Below are 20645 nucleotides of genomic sequence, written 5' to 3' on the forward strand. Positions count from 1 at the left end.
CCAGCTGTATCTGGTTTGTGCGTGTGCGTGTATAACCCAACCAATCTTTGTATGGCCATTGCATGGCATTGACAAATACATAATTACATGCATTTATTTGGTTGAATTATGCATTAGAAAACAGCAACGTTATTCTATTCAAATACATTTTTAGTCTAGGAAATAGAGTGAATACATTTCTTTAAGGAAATATTGCCAGATTAGTTTCCATGTGTGCTCATACTGACATCATTCATACTGAATCCACAAGGGTGACAAAGGGGGAAAAAATAACAAATTACTTCATGTTTTGGTATAAGAAAGGTTGAGAGAACAATATCAAAGTGGCTCACATATTACTGGACACTTAACAGATGTGCATCACATATGTGAGGTAAAGCAATTAGAAATAATTAGTTCAGAGCATTTGGCCCAGAGAGTTTTATATTCCTGGAATTTTAAGCAAACGAGTAGTGTAATTATAGGGCCATTTTCAGAATTTACATCCAGTTTGAATACTTTAAAGGCACAATCCATTTTTCATCCAAATGGCAGCCCTGCCACTTGATTTGCTATAGTGCTGAGGGATGGGGCTGAATAAATGAAACCACTGTCAAATTCAAGGAGATATGGATGCAAGCTTTTACAGTCCATGAAATCAACATATTTTTAAGCAATACATGTTTGTTTCTTTACAAAGGCATTGTTACAAACATATTTTGGGTTATGATGGGGTAAGTCAATTGTGGGCTATTCAATTTGTGAGGCATTTGAATAATTGTATTATTTAACAATCAATGGATACATATAATTCATTTAAATTATGTTGAACAGCAGTACATTTAGCAGATTGCCCGTAATTGCTGACCTAACTTTAGGACAGGATTGCTGACCTAACTTATAGACAGGGCTCCGCACCGCCATATAGCTGCAGCATCACCTGTTCATTTATATCTGATCAGAGATTAGGAAGGGTAAAGGGAGGGACAATCTGCCTGTCGGTTTGCCTGTTTATCTTCTGTCTGTCTTTATGTGTTTCCTATCCATCATTGATCAGTCAGTCCAACCGTAAGTCAAAAAGCCAAAGTGATTTGAATCGAACAATCACAATCATAACTTGTGTTTCACCTGTCCTAAAGTTTGATCAACACCAATAACCCAGTGGACAAAAATGAGTCATTGTGGATATTTTTTTAATTGTTATTAACAATTGAACAGTACGATTCTACAAATGCGAGAATTGACCAATAACCAAAATAAGGGTTGCACGCTTGTAAGAGCTTCACTTAATATTCTTGGAAACAGACATGGGGATAATGTATTAGATGAATCCCTATACATTTTTCTGAGGTATGCCAAATTACTTGGGGGATACAATGTAGCCCCGCCTCCTCCTCACCCCGCAATACAATTAGGGGCCAATGAAGCTGTCTCGTGCTTACTCACACCTCCTTCCATCTAAAAAACCTCACGCCACTATCTGTCGCCCCACGAGCCACACACAAAAACAAACATTTTATACCACAACCTCCCTCTTACCTCCACACACACACACACACACATTAATCAACAGTACATTTACAGGCACACAGATTAATGAGGACGTACTCAACTAAAACATAATCACAACATCAGTATACCTCCAAATGTACAAAAAAAACATACATTGAAAATATAATTGAATCTTCGTGTGACATAAATATATTTAGCCTTTCTTCATTTTAGTTTAACAAGATTCTAGTTATGGAATCTGACGTTTCCTCTCTGTAAAAATCATCGGGCCATTCTAGTCCTATAACTGGTTATCCATAATCATGTCAAACAACAAGGCAAGCCACAATACATTCTCCAAACTATTCTAGCAAAATCCTCATTCTTTACAATAAAGAGTAAAGTTCTTGAAAAGAGTGACATTCCGGTTACATAAATGTAATCTTGTAACGAAATGCACACATTTTTTACCAAAAATGTTAACAATGTAATTTTATAGCTTTTGCTCTACAACTTGAAATTTGAGAAACATTTTTTGTTGTTGTTACATTTGCTTTGGTGAATGTAGCTTAATTAACAAGGAAAGCTGTGATGCATGTCCTTTGCGATATTAGGCTTTTGAATCCAAAAAGCCAATATGAATAATGAGATCATAGCCTTGGGTTTTAAATAGTTTGTGGATTTTTTGAAAAACACAATTGTCTTACTTGTAATATCCCAAGTCAGATCAAATGTGAGATTCATCATTCCTGAAAAGACATTGAAATACACACACGGCAAATACAGACGCATGTACATTAGACATACACGCCATGACGTCGTAAGTCAGCACTATGACATCATCAACACTGGCTTTGACATCTTCATGCGGTTTCTCTTTTCACTTTGATTGCATCGGGCTTTTTTTCCATCAAGAACACAAAGGTTAAAATCCACTAGGAAGTTCAATATTCAAAATCCAGGAAACATTGAGCTTCACAGAGAATAAAAAAAATCAATAGGGGTAACTAATAATCATGGTGATAATAATAATCAGAGTAAATCTATAGTAAACATAATCATGACTATAAACACACAAACACATATCATAGTTTTAAAAACGTTGTCTGAAAGTTCCATCAATCAATTTTTGTCTTTATCCATTCACAGTTAAAGGGGAGAGCCGAAATACTATACAAAGATTTGAATAAATACAATGATCTCCTTGTCCTTTCAATCAAAGTGGAGAGTCCAACCCTTTTAAAAATGGACAGTAACAACCACATCTTCCATCTTTTAACCAGATAACTGTGAAACACACACACAAATAAGAATGTTACAAATGTTTGCAAATGTACAAAAATATGACATGTCCACCTCCACCCCTGCAATGTAAAAAATGATGGTATGATTGGCTTTTTGTCACACTCAATGTCAACCTCACAAGGGCACAAAGTAGCTTTGCAGAATTGACTCTGTTTTCTTCACACTTACAAAATATGTCTGTCATTTCTGCAGTGTTGCACAAACTGTCTCCAATATTGACACAGACAAATTAAAAAGCCAACAAAGTACAGACCACAGACACACAAAGAGTTTTCAGAATAGCCCTTGGTGTTAAGCGTCCATTGTTCCCTGTTCCCCCTTTCCAACCTGTCTCCAAATATTGTGAACAGCTGGAGTTTCAGAAACAGAAATAATATGTGGAATTCAGAGAAGACTGTGAGTAGTGTATATGAACTACTGACAAATCAATTTATTACCTCACAATCTGTGGTAAACAGCTCAGAAAGTATCATCAATGGAGCAGGAGCTTGACTGGTTTTGGGGATTGTTTTAAGGGACAGACCCATGGGCAAGTATGGCTAAACAAAGCCTTTGCATTAGCCACTCTGTATGGCAGTGTCCCTCAAATTTAACACAACTTCACTGAGCTTTCATTCTCATCTTATGTGATCAACAGATTTGTCATCTTTTTTTTATTTCGGGTGGTCTTTATCTCCTTAAAAACAATGACTGACATTGTGTGTCGAATAACAGTGTCAAAGAATTTCTGTGTGACTATAAATGTAACTGGAATCAGCTCCACAGTTTGGAAACTGACCTCAGAGCTGTGAAGGGACTGACCGTTGCCGTGGAAATGCTCATTAGTGACTTATGACTCTTTGGGAGTGACAGCCGTCACATCGACCAGCCAGCCAATCAGGCGAGGGTGCAAAGGTGATTCAGCAAAGTGATGTTTGTGTCAAATCATTATAATAATAACTGAGAAAATCCAGCCATAATCAAGAGATTAACTTATACATGACCTTATACAAAATGTCTGCAGACTAAGTTATGGCTGTAGTGTTAGATTGTGGTATCTAGCAACAGTACTCCAAATCTGCCTATTGTCAAGTCTTCCAATCAAAATTAGGAAAGTGACGATTGGCAACTCAAATGTCCACTCAGTGTCAGTCATTCAGTCATCAGGCTATAAGCATATACACACAGAATATACATACTGTCCAACGGGGATTTATTCTTTTACAAATTAAAACAAAATTATTTACAGTCTTGTCTTTTTTACAAAAGTCAAACAACCATCACATTGTTCTGTACTCCATTGACATCTGTGTCTGTTCAGATTCAAAGACAGGTTTGTTGTCTCTGTCAGAGCAGCTAGAGGTTTCACAACAAGAAACTCAATAACCATTTCATCATTTTGCAGGATCCACAAGTAAAAGCCATCATGTCCTAGGATCCTTTTTCAATTGCACAACAAACTTTTTTAAATTGTTCATTTTTTGCTCTATACATGGCCATTTTTCTTTCTCCCTCCTCAACAATATGGTTGAAAATTCTCTTTCCCAGGAATCAAATCAATGGGCTTCATTCAAACTTCTCTCTAATAATTCAATTTTTCTCAATGGTTTCTTCCTATCATTGCCCTTTTCTGTGTTTCCTAGCAACAGGTAACAATGGCATCCACTCTTCTCTCACGTCTTTCCTTCTCTGGTCTTCAACACACTCATCTGAGGCGGTTGATGGGACGCACTGTCCTCGTCATATCCTTCACTCTCTCTCATCAGCTTGCCCATGTCTCTCTTCTTGTTTCTCCTTCTATTCACCTTTCTCTCCATCATGCCCCAATTGACCTTTCCTTATTCTCTTCTTTCTGTGTGAACACTTTCAGCTCGAACATTCTCAACGCGACCTTCATCACTCCTTCTCCGTTGTCTCTACTCTCTCACACCGTCACCTCGTTCTTACTAGCCGTTCTCAATGTCTGGCCCCCTCCCCCTCCTCCTCCCCCAGGGATGTATTGGAGCTGTTCAATGGTGTTCTGCCTCTTGGTGGCGAATGCCATCCTCCGTGCGTTGTGGCCCCCGATGGTCCCCGCCCCGCTCCCTGGTCCTACCCCGGCCCCTGATCCGTGCCCATGAGGGTCCCCCCAGCTTCCTGCCGGATGGCCCGCCACGCTCATCTCCAGCTCGTTGCCCGATGTGGGGTGGGAGTTCATCTTGATCATGTGATGGCGGTCCAGCGAGGGTGTGACGCAGACGTTCTGCTGTGATTGGGCTTTGTGGCTGAGGCATCCCATGGTCGGGACCCCCATCCCCACAAAGTCACCCATGCCCCCCATACCCACCATACCGCCCAACCCTGGCATGCCCATGCCCCCCATCCTCTCCTCCAGACGGTCGGGCGAGACTAGGAGCCTCTCGTGGGACTTGCGAAGCGTCTGTGAGGTGGAGCTCTTGCTGGTGGTCATAGCCTTGTAGTACTGGTGCTGCTGGTTCTTGGAGAGTCTGGAGAGGGTGTTGCCCTCACCAAGTGCCAGGAGCTGGTCCTGGGACATGACCCTCCGCGGGGGCTTGTCGAAGGCGGGCTGGTACCCCAACGACTGGGCTGGCAGAGGGTAGGGGTTGGGGGTGGATGTAGGCACGTGAATCCGTGGCCGGGATGAATGGAAGGGAAGGGTGCCCCTGGCTCCGAGAGTGTAGTCACCGCCCCAGTGGAGATGGTGCTGGGAGGAGTGGAATGACGGAGGGGCGTTGTTAGGCCGTCGCTTTGATGTGTGGTAGCCAGAGTAGTCGTCCAGATCTTTCTCTGTTTTTTTGGGGGGAGGGGGGGGGGGGGGGGGGTTGAGTAAAAAAAAAAAAAAGAGGGAGGATGAAAGAAAGAAATTTTGAAATGACAGTTAGTTAAATTCATTTATTATAAGGTGGAACAAAGTGTTCAACATTTCTCTCCCTTAGACTGAGCTCCCTGAGAGCCAATTTAAATGTGACCTTTAGGCAACCGTTACAATCCCCCAATGCATCCTCCATATAATCTAGCTTTCAGGGGCACCCGTTCGAGACAAACATGCGTTTATCGACGCCCATTCTATAGACTATAGCAGCCTACATTAAGGCACATCGAAAGGTAATACATCTGACACACATCATCGGCTGCTGCCTCTCGCCTGTTATGCCTTCTTCCACACACACACACACACACACACACACACACACACACATCTCTGGAGCTCTCTCTAGCCACCGCCTCCAGTCGCCATCCTCCCAGCAGCGGCTGCCACCCAGACATCCAGCCCTCTCTCCGGGCCCCCGCCCCACTGCCCCTCCCCCACTGCTCCCCTCCTCACCGAGCTTCTTCAGGGAGCTGTAGCGGTTGATCTCAGGTTTCATGGCCACCTCGTAGGAGGGGGGCAACTGGGCCAGGTTGTGGAAGGAGTGCGAGAAAGGGGGCTGTGGGTGTAAGTGCAGGCCGGAGCTGTTGTTGTGCTTGCTGGTGAGGAGGGTCCCCGTGGAGGCTAGCTGGGCGTTGTTCATGCGGGGCACGCGCTCTGGAAGAGGAAGAGGAGGAAGACATAGGAGAGCATTAACCAGCGACATAACACATACAGTATATAGGGCTACATTTAGATTGACATGTTAACATAATATATATGAGTACATTAACCAGGGACCTAACACATACAGTATATAGGCTACATTTAGAATGACATGTTAACATAATATGAGGACATTTATTAAGGACCTAACACATACATTATATAGGGCTACATGTAGAATGACATGTTAACATAATATATATGAGTACATTAGTTAAGGACCTAACATAGAGTTCCTTCGGAAAGTATTCAGACTCTTTGACTTTTTCACTATTATGTTACGTTACAGCCTTGTTCTAAAATAGATCAAATGAACTCCTCAGCAATCTACACACAATATGCCATAATGACAAAGCAAAAACAGGTTTTTAGAAATGGTTTGACATTTATGAAGAAAAACAACAACAGAAATACCTTATTTACATAAGTATTCAGACCCTTTGCTATGAGACTCGAAGTTGAGCTCAGGTGCATCCTGTTTCCATTGATCCTCCTTGAGATGTTTCTACAACTTGATTGGAGTCCACTTGTGGGAAATTGAATTGAATAGACATGATTTGGAAAGGCCTGATTGGGGGAGTGCTGCAGAGATGGTTGTCCTTCTAGAAGGTCCTCCCATCGCCACAGAGGATCTCTGGAGCTCTGTCAGAGTGACCATCGGGTTCTTGGTCACCTCCCTGACCAAGGCCCTTCTCCCCTGATTGCTCAGTTTAGTGGTTCCAAACTTCTTCCATTTAAGAATGATGGAGGCCACTGTGTTCTTGGAGTCCTTCAAAGCAGCAGAAATGTTTTGGTACCTTTTCCCAGATCTGTGCCTTGACACAATCCTGGTTCGAAGCTCTACGGGCAATTCATCCTCATGTCTTGGTTTTTGCTCTGACATGCACTGTCAACTGTGGGACCTCATATGGACAGGTGTGTGCCTTTCCAAATCATGTCCAATCAATTGAATTTACCACAGGTGGACTCCAATCAATGGAAACAGGATGTACCCGAGTTCAATTTCGAGTCTCATTGCAAAGGGTCTGAATACTTATGTAAATAAGGTATTTCTGCAAAAATGTCTCAACCTGTTTTCACTTTGTCATTATGGGGTATTGTGTGTAGATTGCTGAGGATTTTTTATTTTAATTTAATCCATTTTAGAATAATACTGTAACGTAGCAAAATGTGGAAAAAGTCAAGGGATTTGAATACTTTCCGAAGGCACTGTATATATGAGTACTTTTACAAGGACCTAACACACATTAATGTAGGTAGCTACATTAATAATGGGCCAACATGTATAAGTACATTTAAAGGTACATATACAATTGACGAAACGTGCCAATTCCTCACAAATTATTAGTCCTAAAGAACTGCTGCCAATTTGTCATTTGTACGTTTTCAAGTCATTCTAGGATGACTATTACAAAGGTCCCTTGAGCTAATATATAAAACAAGCCAAGGTGATTGTCTCGCACTTTGGTCACTGACCATGTCTAATAATGGGCAATGACTGCCAATAATGTCTTTCTAACCACTGAGCGAGCACACGGGAGACATTGACCACTGTGGAGTAACACGCGCAGGCTTCGGTAAGTGCAGTAACACACTGACTTCACTCAAGCCTAGGCCCACAGTGTAAGTAAGCACGCTTACAACACAAACGGATACAGTACATAGTGCATGCTGAGACACTTGCGAGGGTGACACACAGAATGAGTGGGAGCCGTGAAACGGCGACTGTGTTAAGACAACAGCGACTGTGTTAAGACAACAGCGACTGTGTTAAGACAACAGCGACTGTGTTAAGACAACAGCGACTGTGCTAAGACAACAGCGACTGTGTTAAGGAAACACACCCAATGGTACATATACAACACCAGACAGACATTTCATGAGGCCAACTCACACACCCGCCGGCTGCGTTAGCTAGTTCGGCTTACCCATAGTAGCCGAGTGTTTGGGACTGGAACCAGACACCTGGATAAAATTGTGGTGCAAGTTGCCAACTGCAAGAGAGCACAGCGAACACTGATGGTACTGCCACTCGTATGCGTGTGTGGTGGTGTGTGTGCTGTGGGATTACGTGAAGCGTGTTTAAGAGTGCGAGTATGTTGAACGTGACCCCATACAGTCAGCATTACTAGGCTATTGCATCCGCCACCGCTCTCCACCATCATCACCGTAATGGTTCATATATCTGAAACAGGCTAGTACTGTATTTCCAACGTAACAGCAGTGTTATAAGAGTGTTATTATACCAACAGTGTTATAACATTGTCATTACAGTGTTGTTATTGTCCCATGCTTTCTGTGGCGTCACTCACTGCGGTTGTCTTTGCTCTGGAGCACCGGGGTGTAAAGGTTCTTGGGGGGACGACCGAGGATGTCGCCGGTGGTGGCGGTGGTAAGGACGGTGCTGTTGTTCCTCTCCCCCTGTTGGACTGGGCTGGCCTGACTCCGTAGGATGTCCACCAGGGCTCTGGTAGAAAGAGGAGAGAAAAGAGGAGGGGAATGAAAAATCATAGACAAGGGCGAGACAGTAGAATAACATTTTAAAAAGATGTAGTATGTAAATGTGTTACTTGTTCGTTGAATGTGGTTCAGTTTCATCACCCTTTTGGGTCTGTGGCTTGTGACCTTAGTGAAACTCAGTAATGTGCTGAATTTAAGACTACAGCCCACTGACAGATCCACGTACACCCGCATGGTCATTTTCAGACACTGCTTACTGATCTTCTATTCAAAGACACTTGTCCGTTCTTTTCTCACCTGGGCATGTTGATGTCTCTGTTCCGGGGTCGTCGGGATATCTTGTGGAAGGCCACCTTGATGCCCACGGCCACCACCAGGGTGACGGAGATCACCCCGCCGATCACGTACGCCGTGCTGTTGGTCTGCTGCTGCAGCTGCTCCGAGTCTGGGTCACCCCGGTTCCCCGGCGGCGGGGGGTTCGTCGGCGGTGTGTCGAGCCACCCGGGCGAGTTGTAGTTGTTACATGACTTCTGGTCCAGGCGGCTACGCTGGTGGTCACAACAGTAGCGGTAGTGGCAGGTGCCGCAGCAGTAGATGTAGGTCCCCTTGGAGCAGTTGAAAGTGTTGTCCAACTGGCCCATGACGTCATAGTAGGCCCGACACACGTCCACATCCACCAGGCGCCGGGGGGGTGGCGCTACCTGGGCGGCCCCCAGCGGAGGTTTGAGGGCGTCAGCTGCCGTCATGTTCTGAGGGAGCTTGATTTGGGGGAGGGGCTTTGGGAGCGTTTCGGGTTCTTTCGGCTCACCGTCCTGAGCGTCCTCCATTTCAGCCGCTTTAGGCGCCACCTTTGGCCCCCCCGGGGGCGGCGGCATCGGTTTGTTCCCAAAACCGGTGAGGAGGAACAGGGTGGTGCCGCTGGGGCCGCCGTAGGATGAGCGGCGCTCTGTGGTGATGGTCACGACGGAAAGGACGAGGCCGGACACAAGGGAAAATATGAGGGAGGTGCTGAACATCCTTTTGTAGGTTCTAGGCCTCATTTTTTCAGCGTTTCTGAGCCAATTCAAAAAAATAAAAGGCCCGTCAAGAATTAAAATATGGAGGTCCTCCTCCAAGATGGATAGTGTTCTCCTCTCCTTCCTTCTTTGAATTTCACTTACGTGTTAAGTGTAAAAAATGTAAAGGCTTACACTCAGGACTTCAGCCTAAATACAGTAAACTAATCCTTTGTTAGTGCTTCCATGTACATTACATACACTAGTGTGGAGGTTTTCACTTAGTTGAGTGATTTTTTTGTTTGTTCAAGCAATAAGTGTGGCATGTCACTTGTATGTATTTCTGTAAACATATCTCTCAAGCTCTCAATACACATCTATTGTTGTTCATAAGCAGCTTATATCAACTCTGAGGTTATATATTTCTATGTTTTAGGCCTATACTATAGCTATACTTGTGAAAGGACTAGTTGAAGTTTGTCTCGACAACTTCAACTTAGCACACAAAAACAAAACAGAATGATAAGGATGCTGGAAAATGTATAGATTGTAAACACCAGTCAACAAAGTGTTATTTTACAGAATGGTAAGGGAAAATGATTGGAGTTTCTTGATAATTGTGTGGTCTCTACTGTGCAGACCTCACTAAAATGGCAAGTACGGGTTGTCTTTCTTTGTGATAGGCAGTATTGTCTTGTAAACAAAAATCAATGTGTAAACGTTTCGAACCCTTCGGAGTCTTTTGAACCCAACTGACCTATGGCACAAAGTTAGGAATAATGTAGCTAGCGAATCCTCTTTGAAGGGAAGGTGTACTCTGTAAACATTAAGCGTTAACTTTTATTTGAGTACTTTTCACCTACGCTTAATCCTATTATCACTGGAATTGGCACATCAGTTTTCTGTTGTAGGTATTTGACCGCACAAACCTTTCTGTAACACTTGAGTCAAAATCCATTTCTAGCTCTTTGCGTGAATTGTAAACAATTTTGCTGGCAGCTTTAGGTGTCTGTAATTCATCATATCAATACATGTGCTCGAACAGATTTGGCACTGTTTATTAACAGCGTTAGCTTGCTAGGGACATTCCTTCTGCACTGAACTGTCCATTTGTTCACAAATAAACTCTTAGAATATTTAGGGAAGGAAATAGAGGCCGGGTGGTCAATTGAGGAAATATTATTCAGAGAGATTTGAGATTCTTAATTCGGACTCAAATACAGCGGTCAGAAAGTCTACAAGGTTTGCACTATGAGACAAGGACCGATCACAAAGGCCTGTCATGAGGTCCGGTGAACCTGGGTACGGCAGAATTGGACCAAGCAGCATATATAGTTGATACAGACCGGGACCACACAATTCACACCTAACTTAGTGAGAAAGGGAAAACTAAGATATAACACAGTGAGTGACGGACCAAATGAATAAAGGCAGCCGGAGATAGTACAACAATTGTTTGATGAATTAGGAAAATGTGAGAGGGAAGGAGGGACGAAATGGGGCTAAGGACCTATGTGCGTTTGATCCCCTTGCGTGAGTGTCTCTGCTCTGAGTTTAACTCGGCCCAACAGAATAGAACGAAGGTGGGCTTGGGCCCGGTTCTGGCAGGACAGCGCGGCTCTGCCCACAGAACAGACATGAAAATGTCTGGATTCATTCGTTCAATGCAGAATATGTGGAAACGTACACTACGAACGGTCACTTTTCAGCCTAACCTAACCTGGGCTGATGACTACGGATACATAGTAATTGTGACCTAAGAAAGAAACGTAGAACAATCTAATGTGAATAGCTTTATAAGCTATTTTCTTATAAATAAAATGGATATGGTATCCTAGTATCATATAATCTCTTCACTGTATCCCTGAATGTATGAGCGCACCTATAGTTGAAAGTCAATATATGAGGTGTTGTCAGTACAAAGAAATCTTAAACTTAGTGAGATGATAGTTGAAAATGTTTGGTCATAGTATGGCAGGTCTAATATGGCTTAATTGTTTATTTAGTACGTGTTCAAGTTTATCTCTTTTGATAGACAACATCAATACGCTCGGGGTCTGTGTTGCATGTTTTGAGAAAAGAGAACACAAAGGTTTGAATATCATTCGGGTTAAAAGGAAAAGGGGGCTTTTCAAATTGTTTAATGTGGCGTGCCTACATGCGCTGTATGGGAGAATGCTGGAGAGATTCTGACAGGAAATAAGAAAAGAAATCGAGGAGCGATGGATAAGCAAAGGAGCGACAGAATAGCAGCAAAGTCAATTTATCTTGTTATATGTGACTTGTGTTGCACATCAGTCAGTCAAAGCCCAGTTCGATTGATCGCTCTGGGGCTGTGCTGTCAGAGCCCGAGTAAATTTGTGAGTTAGCACTGCTTACCATGTTCCAGCTAATGCACTACAAACAAATGCAGGCCATCCATTAAAGATTAGTTTTAAAAGCACTTTGGACAAATAATGCACTATTCATTCAAATCTGAAAGATTATATGAGCAGATTTTTTTTTTTTTAACACTGATGTTGGAAAAGGAGTGTACGTTTAACACCTCTCTACAGGCATTAGGCTAACTCTCCACAATGTGGATCTAACTACTTTTTAATTGATATGTTTTGCGTTTATGTATACAATGAGCTTCAATGCTATTCTGATGTAATAGGGATCTTAAATGTGTATTTTATGTGTTAGGGAGACTAATTAAAAATGAGTATTTTGAAAAACAGTCTATGGAAATTAAGGTCCAAAATCCCCAAAAAGAAAGAAAACGAAAAAAGGGATGTAGAAAGACCGTTGTAATTAGCAAACACCCTCTGGATCAAAAACAGGGTAGAACATCCCCCTAGTTGTTCCACCTGGCCAAGAGTGATGATGATGTAATCCAGGTTTGAGGTTCTTTTTGTTCTTTGCCCTTTACAAATTTCTTCGACTTCTTTATTTCTTTATTTCTCAATTGACACTGCAATGAGAAGAAGAGAGCAAGCTGATCAATGGATGACATGTTCTTAGTCCACAGTTTAGCCAAAATGTTTCTATTCTAGGAGAGTTAGGCACAAGACATACAATAGCACTGGTAATACCAATATTGGACAAGCATACATGATTACTCCTACATAAACAGTTGGCTAATAACTGAAATAAGCAGTAATTAGCAAGTACTAACATTCCCTCTGTTCGGCTAAATCGATTCATATTTCAGATTACGTGATATCCACGGTGTAAAAATGACAATGCATGTTGCATTATTGCATTCATTTAAAACCAACAATTGAATTGATTCTAATCATCATACTGTCAACAAATCTGTAACATAATACGATTTGGAAAAGCTCATCCTTTCACACCAGACCTTGAATATCCCAATCGTAGACACCTGAGAACCATTGTCTCATACACTCCTTCGTTAGATAAGGACCCGCGAGATCACACTACATTAACATCAACTTTGAGAGAATAGACATGCTTTGACTTCAACAAAAAACAAGCTAGATGGGACATGATGACGAGAGACACCATGTGGCTAGTACTGACACCGAGAGACGAGTGTCAGGGGAGAAGATTAGGCCTCACGGTGAAGACTGGGCCTCGAGAGGAGAGAAAGGAGCGGAGAAGCCAGATGTGAGCAGAGTGGGGAGGGGTTGCCCTGAATGGGAGTATCCTGTTGAGATGAGAAGAGGAAAACAGGGAGCAATGCTGGGTTGGGGGCCCTAAAAGTGAAGTCTCTTGTGCTGGAAAGTTAAGGGTGCCTTTCAAATCAGTGACTGCCCTGGGGGTCCATTTCCATTATGTCTCCTTGATGCAGCAATTAAGAAGCTACTGACGACAGCTGATCTCCTCGAATGTGAAGCTTTCTAGGCAAACACATCGTTTCGACAGACACACCGCTCGGCCTGGCCACAAATAGTGAGATGTTTATGAGTCTGCTCGGGTGCATATGGAACAGAGCATTCCCAACATATATGCTGCCTGAGCATCTGCTGATGCCTGGCCCTGCCGAGCACAGGTCTTAAAGAGACAGTGTAAACGCTGACACACAGCATGTTAGCTCTACACTGACCCCCCTCGCTCCCACTTCCCTCCCTCCCGCTCTCTCTCTCTCTCTCTGCCAGTGAGTGGGCTTGAGCAGGCTCTCTCAGAATAGCACTGCAGCATTGAACGAGAGAGGGAAAGAAAGTGAATGAGCAACACTGTCCTCCACTGTTCTCTCTATATACATATATATATATATATATATATATATATATATATATACATACATATGTCTATTGTCTTATCAATGCAATTTGTTGTACAATGGGCTTTGCTTCACCTCTTCTCCTTTCCCAAAGATCTCTCCATCTATCTCGCCCTCCTCCTCCCATGATGCTCAGTGTCAGATGTTTGTCCAGCTCACTGCTCCATCCATCCCTCCCGCCGTCCATTCATCCCCCAGCCGACCTTTTCTCCCTGTCTTTCTCTGAACTGAAGCATGCTGGTTCTTAACGCAGTGCACTAGGACAGTGAGCCTTTGTAATTAGGTGTCAGCATTCATAGGCCTCCGAAGACAAGACATCATGAATTATGGAAGCAACGTAATTACCGTAGCCCTATTACTGACTCCCTTGATAGTGAACGATAATTACCTTTAATACTGGGAAATGCCATAATATAGTATAAGTGCACAATTATTGAACTATTGTGGCTGTGTCTCAATGTGCCATATCATGTAGCATTCATTGAGTTTAGTCTATAGACTATTTGTGGGAGATTATATATGGACAAGACTCCCAAAGCTGAGGTTTTGGGCAGCAAACAGGTGACTATGTGACAATGTTGTCAAAGCAAAACCATTTCCATTCTAACTTCTGCACATGAGCGACCATGAACATTATAGCACGGTTGGTGTGTCGACATTTGCATTCGTGTTGCGTTGTGGTATAGTGTGGTAGAGGCCAATTCACACACACACTTCCATTTTCCATTGATGCTAGGGGACTTAATGTATGGGGGAAACGGACAAGACAGACACAAAATGGGAGGGTATGTTATGGTGGTCGAGGCGCAAAGAGCGAGACTTGTTCACGTGCACGTTTTATTGGGCAATGTTGCAGCACTAAACAGAAACAAAATGAAGGAACGTCTTACCTATGTGTAGCTGGTTGTATTCAGAATGGCAATACGATGATGATCCTTATTTAGATGCAGCCGTCAAGCCCGTCAACATGTTTATTTGAAATTAAACTAGGAACACATATTGCCGCACATCAATTGTTGCAGATTGATGCCAATAAAATAATGCAAATCTGCATTGATCAAAAATGGCCCTACACTATGCTGCATCACAATAAAAGCGCATAGATTGGAGTTCACAGGCGTATGCGCTCGTCTCTTTCAATTTACACCCTAATTGTATGTCTTATGGTCAAAATAATTGTTATATAAATAGGAGAAAATCTGCACTCAATTAATAATTTACTTCCATCCTAAATTGCGAGAATCATGTTAATCTATCCAGTCGAATGAGGTTGTGGAAATCCGTTTCAAGCTTTGAAGTTATGCAAAGAGGAGAAAATGATTCAGATGTTGTTCTTAAAAAGTGTTCAAAAGATAGCTTTACCGGTTGTCTTAGTCCATTCACCAACGTTGGATCTTTGTGATTCCCGGAAAATAATTGACCATGCCTACATTTTCATTGTAATTCCAGGTGAGGATGACATTAATTGGTCTCGAAAGATATTTTTCTCTGAATAGACATATAAAATGGCACAATCATTTAAAAAACGAGAGGGAGCGCGTCTGAAATATGTTCTGCTATAATTTAGACCATCACATATTGCTATTTCCTTTTAGCGGTGACTATAATCCTCAATGCGCTCCCCCTTTGCTAAATAGGTTCTACCGCGTTGATGAAATTCGCAAAAAGTGATTGCTCTCACAAAGGTCCGCCACACTAGGTGCTCATTCATTGATTGGCCAATATGGTATTTGTCTACGTTTCCATTTGTTAAGTGGGCAATAGTATCTACCAATCGGTGACACACTTTATTCCCAATGAGATATTTTTCTCCAGGAACCATTGGTTTACAACCGGGGATGGCATGGAATAGTTTAAACGCATGCGACAAGAGCGAACACTCAAGACACTTTCAAAAGGGCCAATTTGTCTTTTCAATGTGCCGAACAAAGCTCATTGCAATTAACAGTGGAATGCTTAACTCCTAAAACACTAGCAGAGTGATGGGGGGGGGGGGGGGGGGATTACACTGCTTTACAGTTTTTCATGGGGAATAGATGGAGAAGGAAGAGTCTATGATAATGTAGTGACATTAGTTGCCTTGAAAATCGTGTCCCTGTATTTCGGCTAATTATTAATTTGATGGGAATTAGTAGATGCTTGTTTCCTTCCCGAGTCATTGCCCCATTCACTAACTTCTAATTGTCACACAAACTGTTTCCAAAATCTCTCAGGCATGCCTTCCTCCGTGACATAAATGACAGTATCCTGTGTGCTACATAAAATAGAACCGAACAGAGACGATTAGAAAATAATATACTTCAAAGGCTCCCAAACAGTCCACCATTGGGAAAAGCATTATTATGTGACAGGGGCAGCTATTTCAATCATTGTACCAGAACAGGAGCAGGACTGCATGGCGTCTGGGGCCTCACAGATGGTCTTCTATAACATGGCACATGGTGGCTCTTTCAGCCAGGGTTAGTCAACTGTCCAAATCACCACTTCTTGCCAGTGACTACTCTGAACGTCAACATATCAATGAATTAACGAAACACATAATCAATACTGTCTCCAAAAGGCTAACAAATATGGAAATAGTCATTTTAACAACAAAGGTAATTGCTGACAGAAAGTTTAGCAAATTGCATCTGATTGAAGTGTCCAGAGGCTCACTTTACACTCCATAAAAGCCATTTGAGGACAGGCTAAAAGAGAACCCCTGTGAACCAGCCACAGGAAATGCTCCCCACCTGAACAGGAAATAGAGAATTCTCAGGGGTATCTACACAGTCAATGGGCAAGCCCACCCATATGAAGCTGACAGGGTGTTGGTGTTGAGTGACTGCACCTCACAATGACCATGTGTAGACTTCGGGCAATGTGTTACAATGTTTGTTTAGTAGTATTACTCTTAGATTCAAATAAAGAGACATGTTTGGCTAGTCCTTGATGGCATTACAAGAGCCTGTTGGTGGCTATGCCAAAATGATACTGGAATACAGAGTACGTTGGTCGAAAGCGTACTGTAATGGAAGTTAGTAATGGCTGACTTATTACTCATTTCAGGCTTTGGGTCAAGCTTTGAACCCGCCCCCTCCGACCCAACATCCCCAAGGGCTCATTTGATTGGGTTATTTCTGCGGAATGTCTTTTTTAAATATTTTTTTTATTAGACTGCATTAGTGACAGTCCAAAGTATTACACAGTAATATAACATGCAGATTGCATCTTTTGGGGTGTAACTACAAAGCATATGGATGTAAACAGTATATGAACCATTGAACAAATTAGTATTAAAGGATCAAATCTAGGTCACTTGGAGACAGAGAGCTAACAGCAAGCTCCCAGATGTGACGTGAGAGAGAGTTAAGGCATAAGGAGCCTTTCCTTGCCACTTGCGTCACTTCCTCCATTCCACGTCTAGAGGGCAAAAGAGAAGTATCGTCACCATCGCTATGCAGGTCTCTCAGTAGTAAACCTGCCAGAACTCTATTCCGTCAACAGAGCAGGATGACTCAAAGTGTCCTCTGGACAGGATGGAGTCGGAGTGCGTCACACACACACACAAACACAAACCAACTTCAGATACACAGGCTCCCAAACATCTTCAGGCGGTAGTCTACGACCAGGTAAATCATGTCATTCAGACAATAACAAAGCGCTCTACACTGCACTTTGTGGTGCACAGCTGGGGAATGGAGATGCATAAATGTAACCATTATTATATTCATAGACAGAGCTATTGATGCAAGGACTGACCATGACCTTGAGATCAGATGTATAGTTTTAACCATGTTGAGGCTATATGCAGTGCATTCAGAAAGTATTCAGACCCTATCCCTTTTCCCACATTTTGTTACATTCAGTCTTATTCTAAAATGGATGAAATAAAAAAAATCCTCATCAATATACAGTGTGGCAAATAAGGATTTAGTCAGCCACCAATTGTGCAAGTTCTCCCACTTAAAAAGATGAGAGAGGCCTGTCATTTTCATCATAGGTACACTTCAAACTCCACTATGGCCAAGACCAAAGAGCTGTCAAAGGACACCAGAAACAAAATTGTAGACCTGCACCAGGCTGGGAAGACTGAATCTGCAATAGGTAAGCAGCTTGGTTTGAAGAAATCAACTGTGGGAGCAATTATTACGAAATGGAAGACAAACAAGACCACTGATAATCTCCCTCGATCTGGGGCTCCACGCAAGATCTCACCCCGTGGGTTCAAAATGATCACAAGAACAGTGAGCAAAAATCCCAGAACCACACGGGGGGACCTAGTGAATGACCTGCAGAGAGCTGGGACCAAAGTAACAAAGCCTACCATCAGTAACACACTACGCCGCCAGGGACTCAAATCCTGCAGTGCCAGACGTGTCCCGCTGCTTAAGCCAGTACATGTCCAGGCCCGTCTGAAGTTTGCTAGAGAGCATTTGGATGATCCAGAAGAAGATTGGGAGAATGTCATATGGTCAGATGAAACCAAAATGGTGAAAAATAAGTATTTGGTCAATAACAAAAGTTTATCTCACTACTTTGTTATATACCCTTTGTTGGCAATGACAGAGGTCAAACGTATTCTGTAAGTCTTCACAAGGTTTTCACACACCGTTGTTGGTATTTTGGCCCATTCCTCCATGCAGATCTCCTCTAGAGCAGTGATGTTTTGGGGCTGTTGCTGGGCAACACGGACTTTCAACTCCCTCCAAAGATTTTCTATGAGGTTGAGATCTGGAGACTGGCTAGGCCACTCCAGGACCTTGAAATGCTTCTTACGAAGCCACTCCTTCATTGCCCGGGCGGGGTGTTTGGGATCATTGTCATGCTGAAAGACCCAGCCACGTTTCATCTTCAATGCCCTTGCTGATGGAAGGAGGTTTTCACTCAAAATCTCACGATACATGGCCCCATTCATTCTTTCCTTTACACGGATCAGTCGTCCTGGTCCCTTTGCAGAAAAACAGCCCTAAAGCATGATGTTTCCACCCCCATGTTTCACAGTAGGTATGGTGTTCTTTGGATGCAACTCAGCATTCTTTGTCCTCCAAACACGACGAGTTGAGTTTTACCAAAAAGTTATATTTTGGTTTCATCTGACCATATGACATTCTCCCAATCTTCTTCTGGATCATCCAAATGCTCTCTAGCAAACTTCAGACGGGCCTGGACATGTACTGGCTTAAGCAGGGGGACACGTCTGGCACTGCAGGATTTGAGTCCCTGGCGGCATAGTGTGTTACTGATGGTAGGCTTTGTTACTTTGGTCCCAGCTCTCTGCAGGTCATTCACTAGGTCCCCCCGTGTGGTTCTGGGATTTTTGCTCACCGTTCTTGTGATAATTTTGAACCCACGGGGTGAGATCTTGCGTGTAGCCCGAGATCAAGGGAGATTATCAGTGGTCTTGTGTGTCTTCCATTTCCTAATAATTGCTCCCACAGTGGATTTCTTCAAACCAAGCTGCTTGCCTATTGCAGATTCAGTCTTCCCAGCCTGGTGCAGGTCTACAATTTTGTTTCTGGTGTCCTTTGACAGCTCTTTGGTCTTGGCCATAGTGGAGTTTGGAGTGTGACTGTTTGAGGTTGTGGACAGTTGTCTTTTATACTGATAACAAGTTCAAACAGGTGCCATTAATACAGGTAACGAGTGGAGGACAGAGGAGCCTCGTAAAGAAGAAGTTACAGGTCTGTGAGAGCCAGAAATCTTGCTTCTTTGTAGGTGACCAAATACTTATTTTCCACCATAATTTGCAAATAAATTCATTAAAAATCCTACAATGTGATTTTCTGGATTTTTTTTCTCATTTTGTCTGTCATAGTTGAAGTGTACCTATGATGAAAATTACAGGCCTCTCTCATATTTTTAAGTGGGAGAACTTTCACAATTGGTGGCTGACTAAATACTTTTTTGCCCCACTGTATGTAAATGTGATATTTTAGTATTTTTTTATTGCTAACATTTCTAAAAACTTGTTTTTGCTTTATCATTATGTGGTGCTGTGTGTAGATTGACGAGGGATTACAAAATATATACATACATTTAGAATGTACCGTAACAAAATGTGGAAAAAGTCAAGGGGTCTGAATACTTTCCGAATGCACTGTAGTGTTTGTTTAAAATGAATTGTTTACAAACATTGGAGTAAAACAAGCTTGTATTTTGGGTACAGATGGTGTAGGGCAGAACTAAACTCGTGAGACATTTAGAAGCTGCATTGTAGATTGTACAAGTACAAATGTAGCAACTGCAGATTGCCCCATTAAAGAGCTTGTCCTTACAGGCTTGCTGCAAGTCTTTTCACGCTGCTTATTAGTGCATATGCCATGCATAACCTAGAGCAGCGTGAGTTAAGTGCCTAAGCCTAGCATCAGCACGCAGTGTTCCTAAATCTGGAACAGCAGGTAACTGCTTCTATTGTTACCTCAGTAGACACCTATCCTCTCTGTAGAATAGAGTACCCTACTCGAGCTTTAAAAAGCACCCGTCAACCTTCCCTCAAACGGTAGAACTATCCCATGAATATTGCATTGAGTCGTAATCCGTTTCAAGGTGTGACCACGTGTATTGCTTAGAACATAACAAGTGGAATCCATGCATGCTTATGACAAGTCTTGTAATACATTATAACTGCATCATACCTGCTTTTAAGTTAAAA

General features: G+C 42.6%; 1 protein-coding gene across 2 annotated transcripts; it reads right to left on the minus strand.

The window, feature by feature from the left end:
- Positions 1–1157: 1157 nt before the first annotated feature.
- Positions 1158–15669, minus strand: LOC110487603 (protein shisa-7-like). Of its 2 annotated transcripts, XM_036970640.2 has the most exons (6): positions 14902–15669; positions 9086–12736; positions 8641–8795; positions 8257–8322; positions 6080–6280; positions 1158–5541 (listed from the first exon to the last, which is right to left on the minus strand). In XM_036970640.2, the coding sequence occupies exons 2-6, from the start codon at positions 9826–9828 to the stop codon at positions 4679–4681; spliced, it is 2028 nt and encodes a 675-aa protein (XP_036826535.1). In that variant the 5' UTR covers positions 9829–12736; positions 14902–15669; the 3' UTR covers positions 1158–4678. The 2 variants fall into 2 exon arrangements, with proteins under 2 accessions (XP_036826535.1, XP_036826537.1); XM_036970642.2 differs by lacking the exon at positions 8257–8322.
- Between the last annotated feature and the right edge of the window lie 4976 nt (positions 15670–20645).

Source organism: Oncorhynchus mykiss, chromosome 30 (genome assembly GCF_057628025.1).
Source record: "Oncorhynchus mykiss isolate SJ-2025 chromosome 30, ASM5762802v1, whole genome shotgun sequence".
In the NCBI taxonomy this organism is placed as follows: Eukaryota; Metazoa; Chordata; class Actinopteri; order Salmoniformes; family Salmonidae; genus Oncorhynchus; species Oncorhynchus mykiss.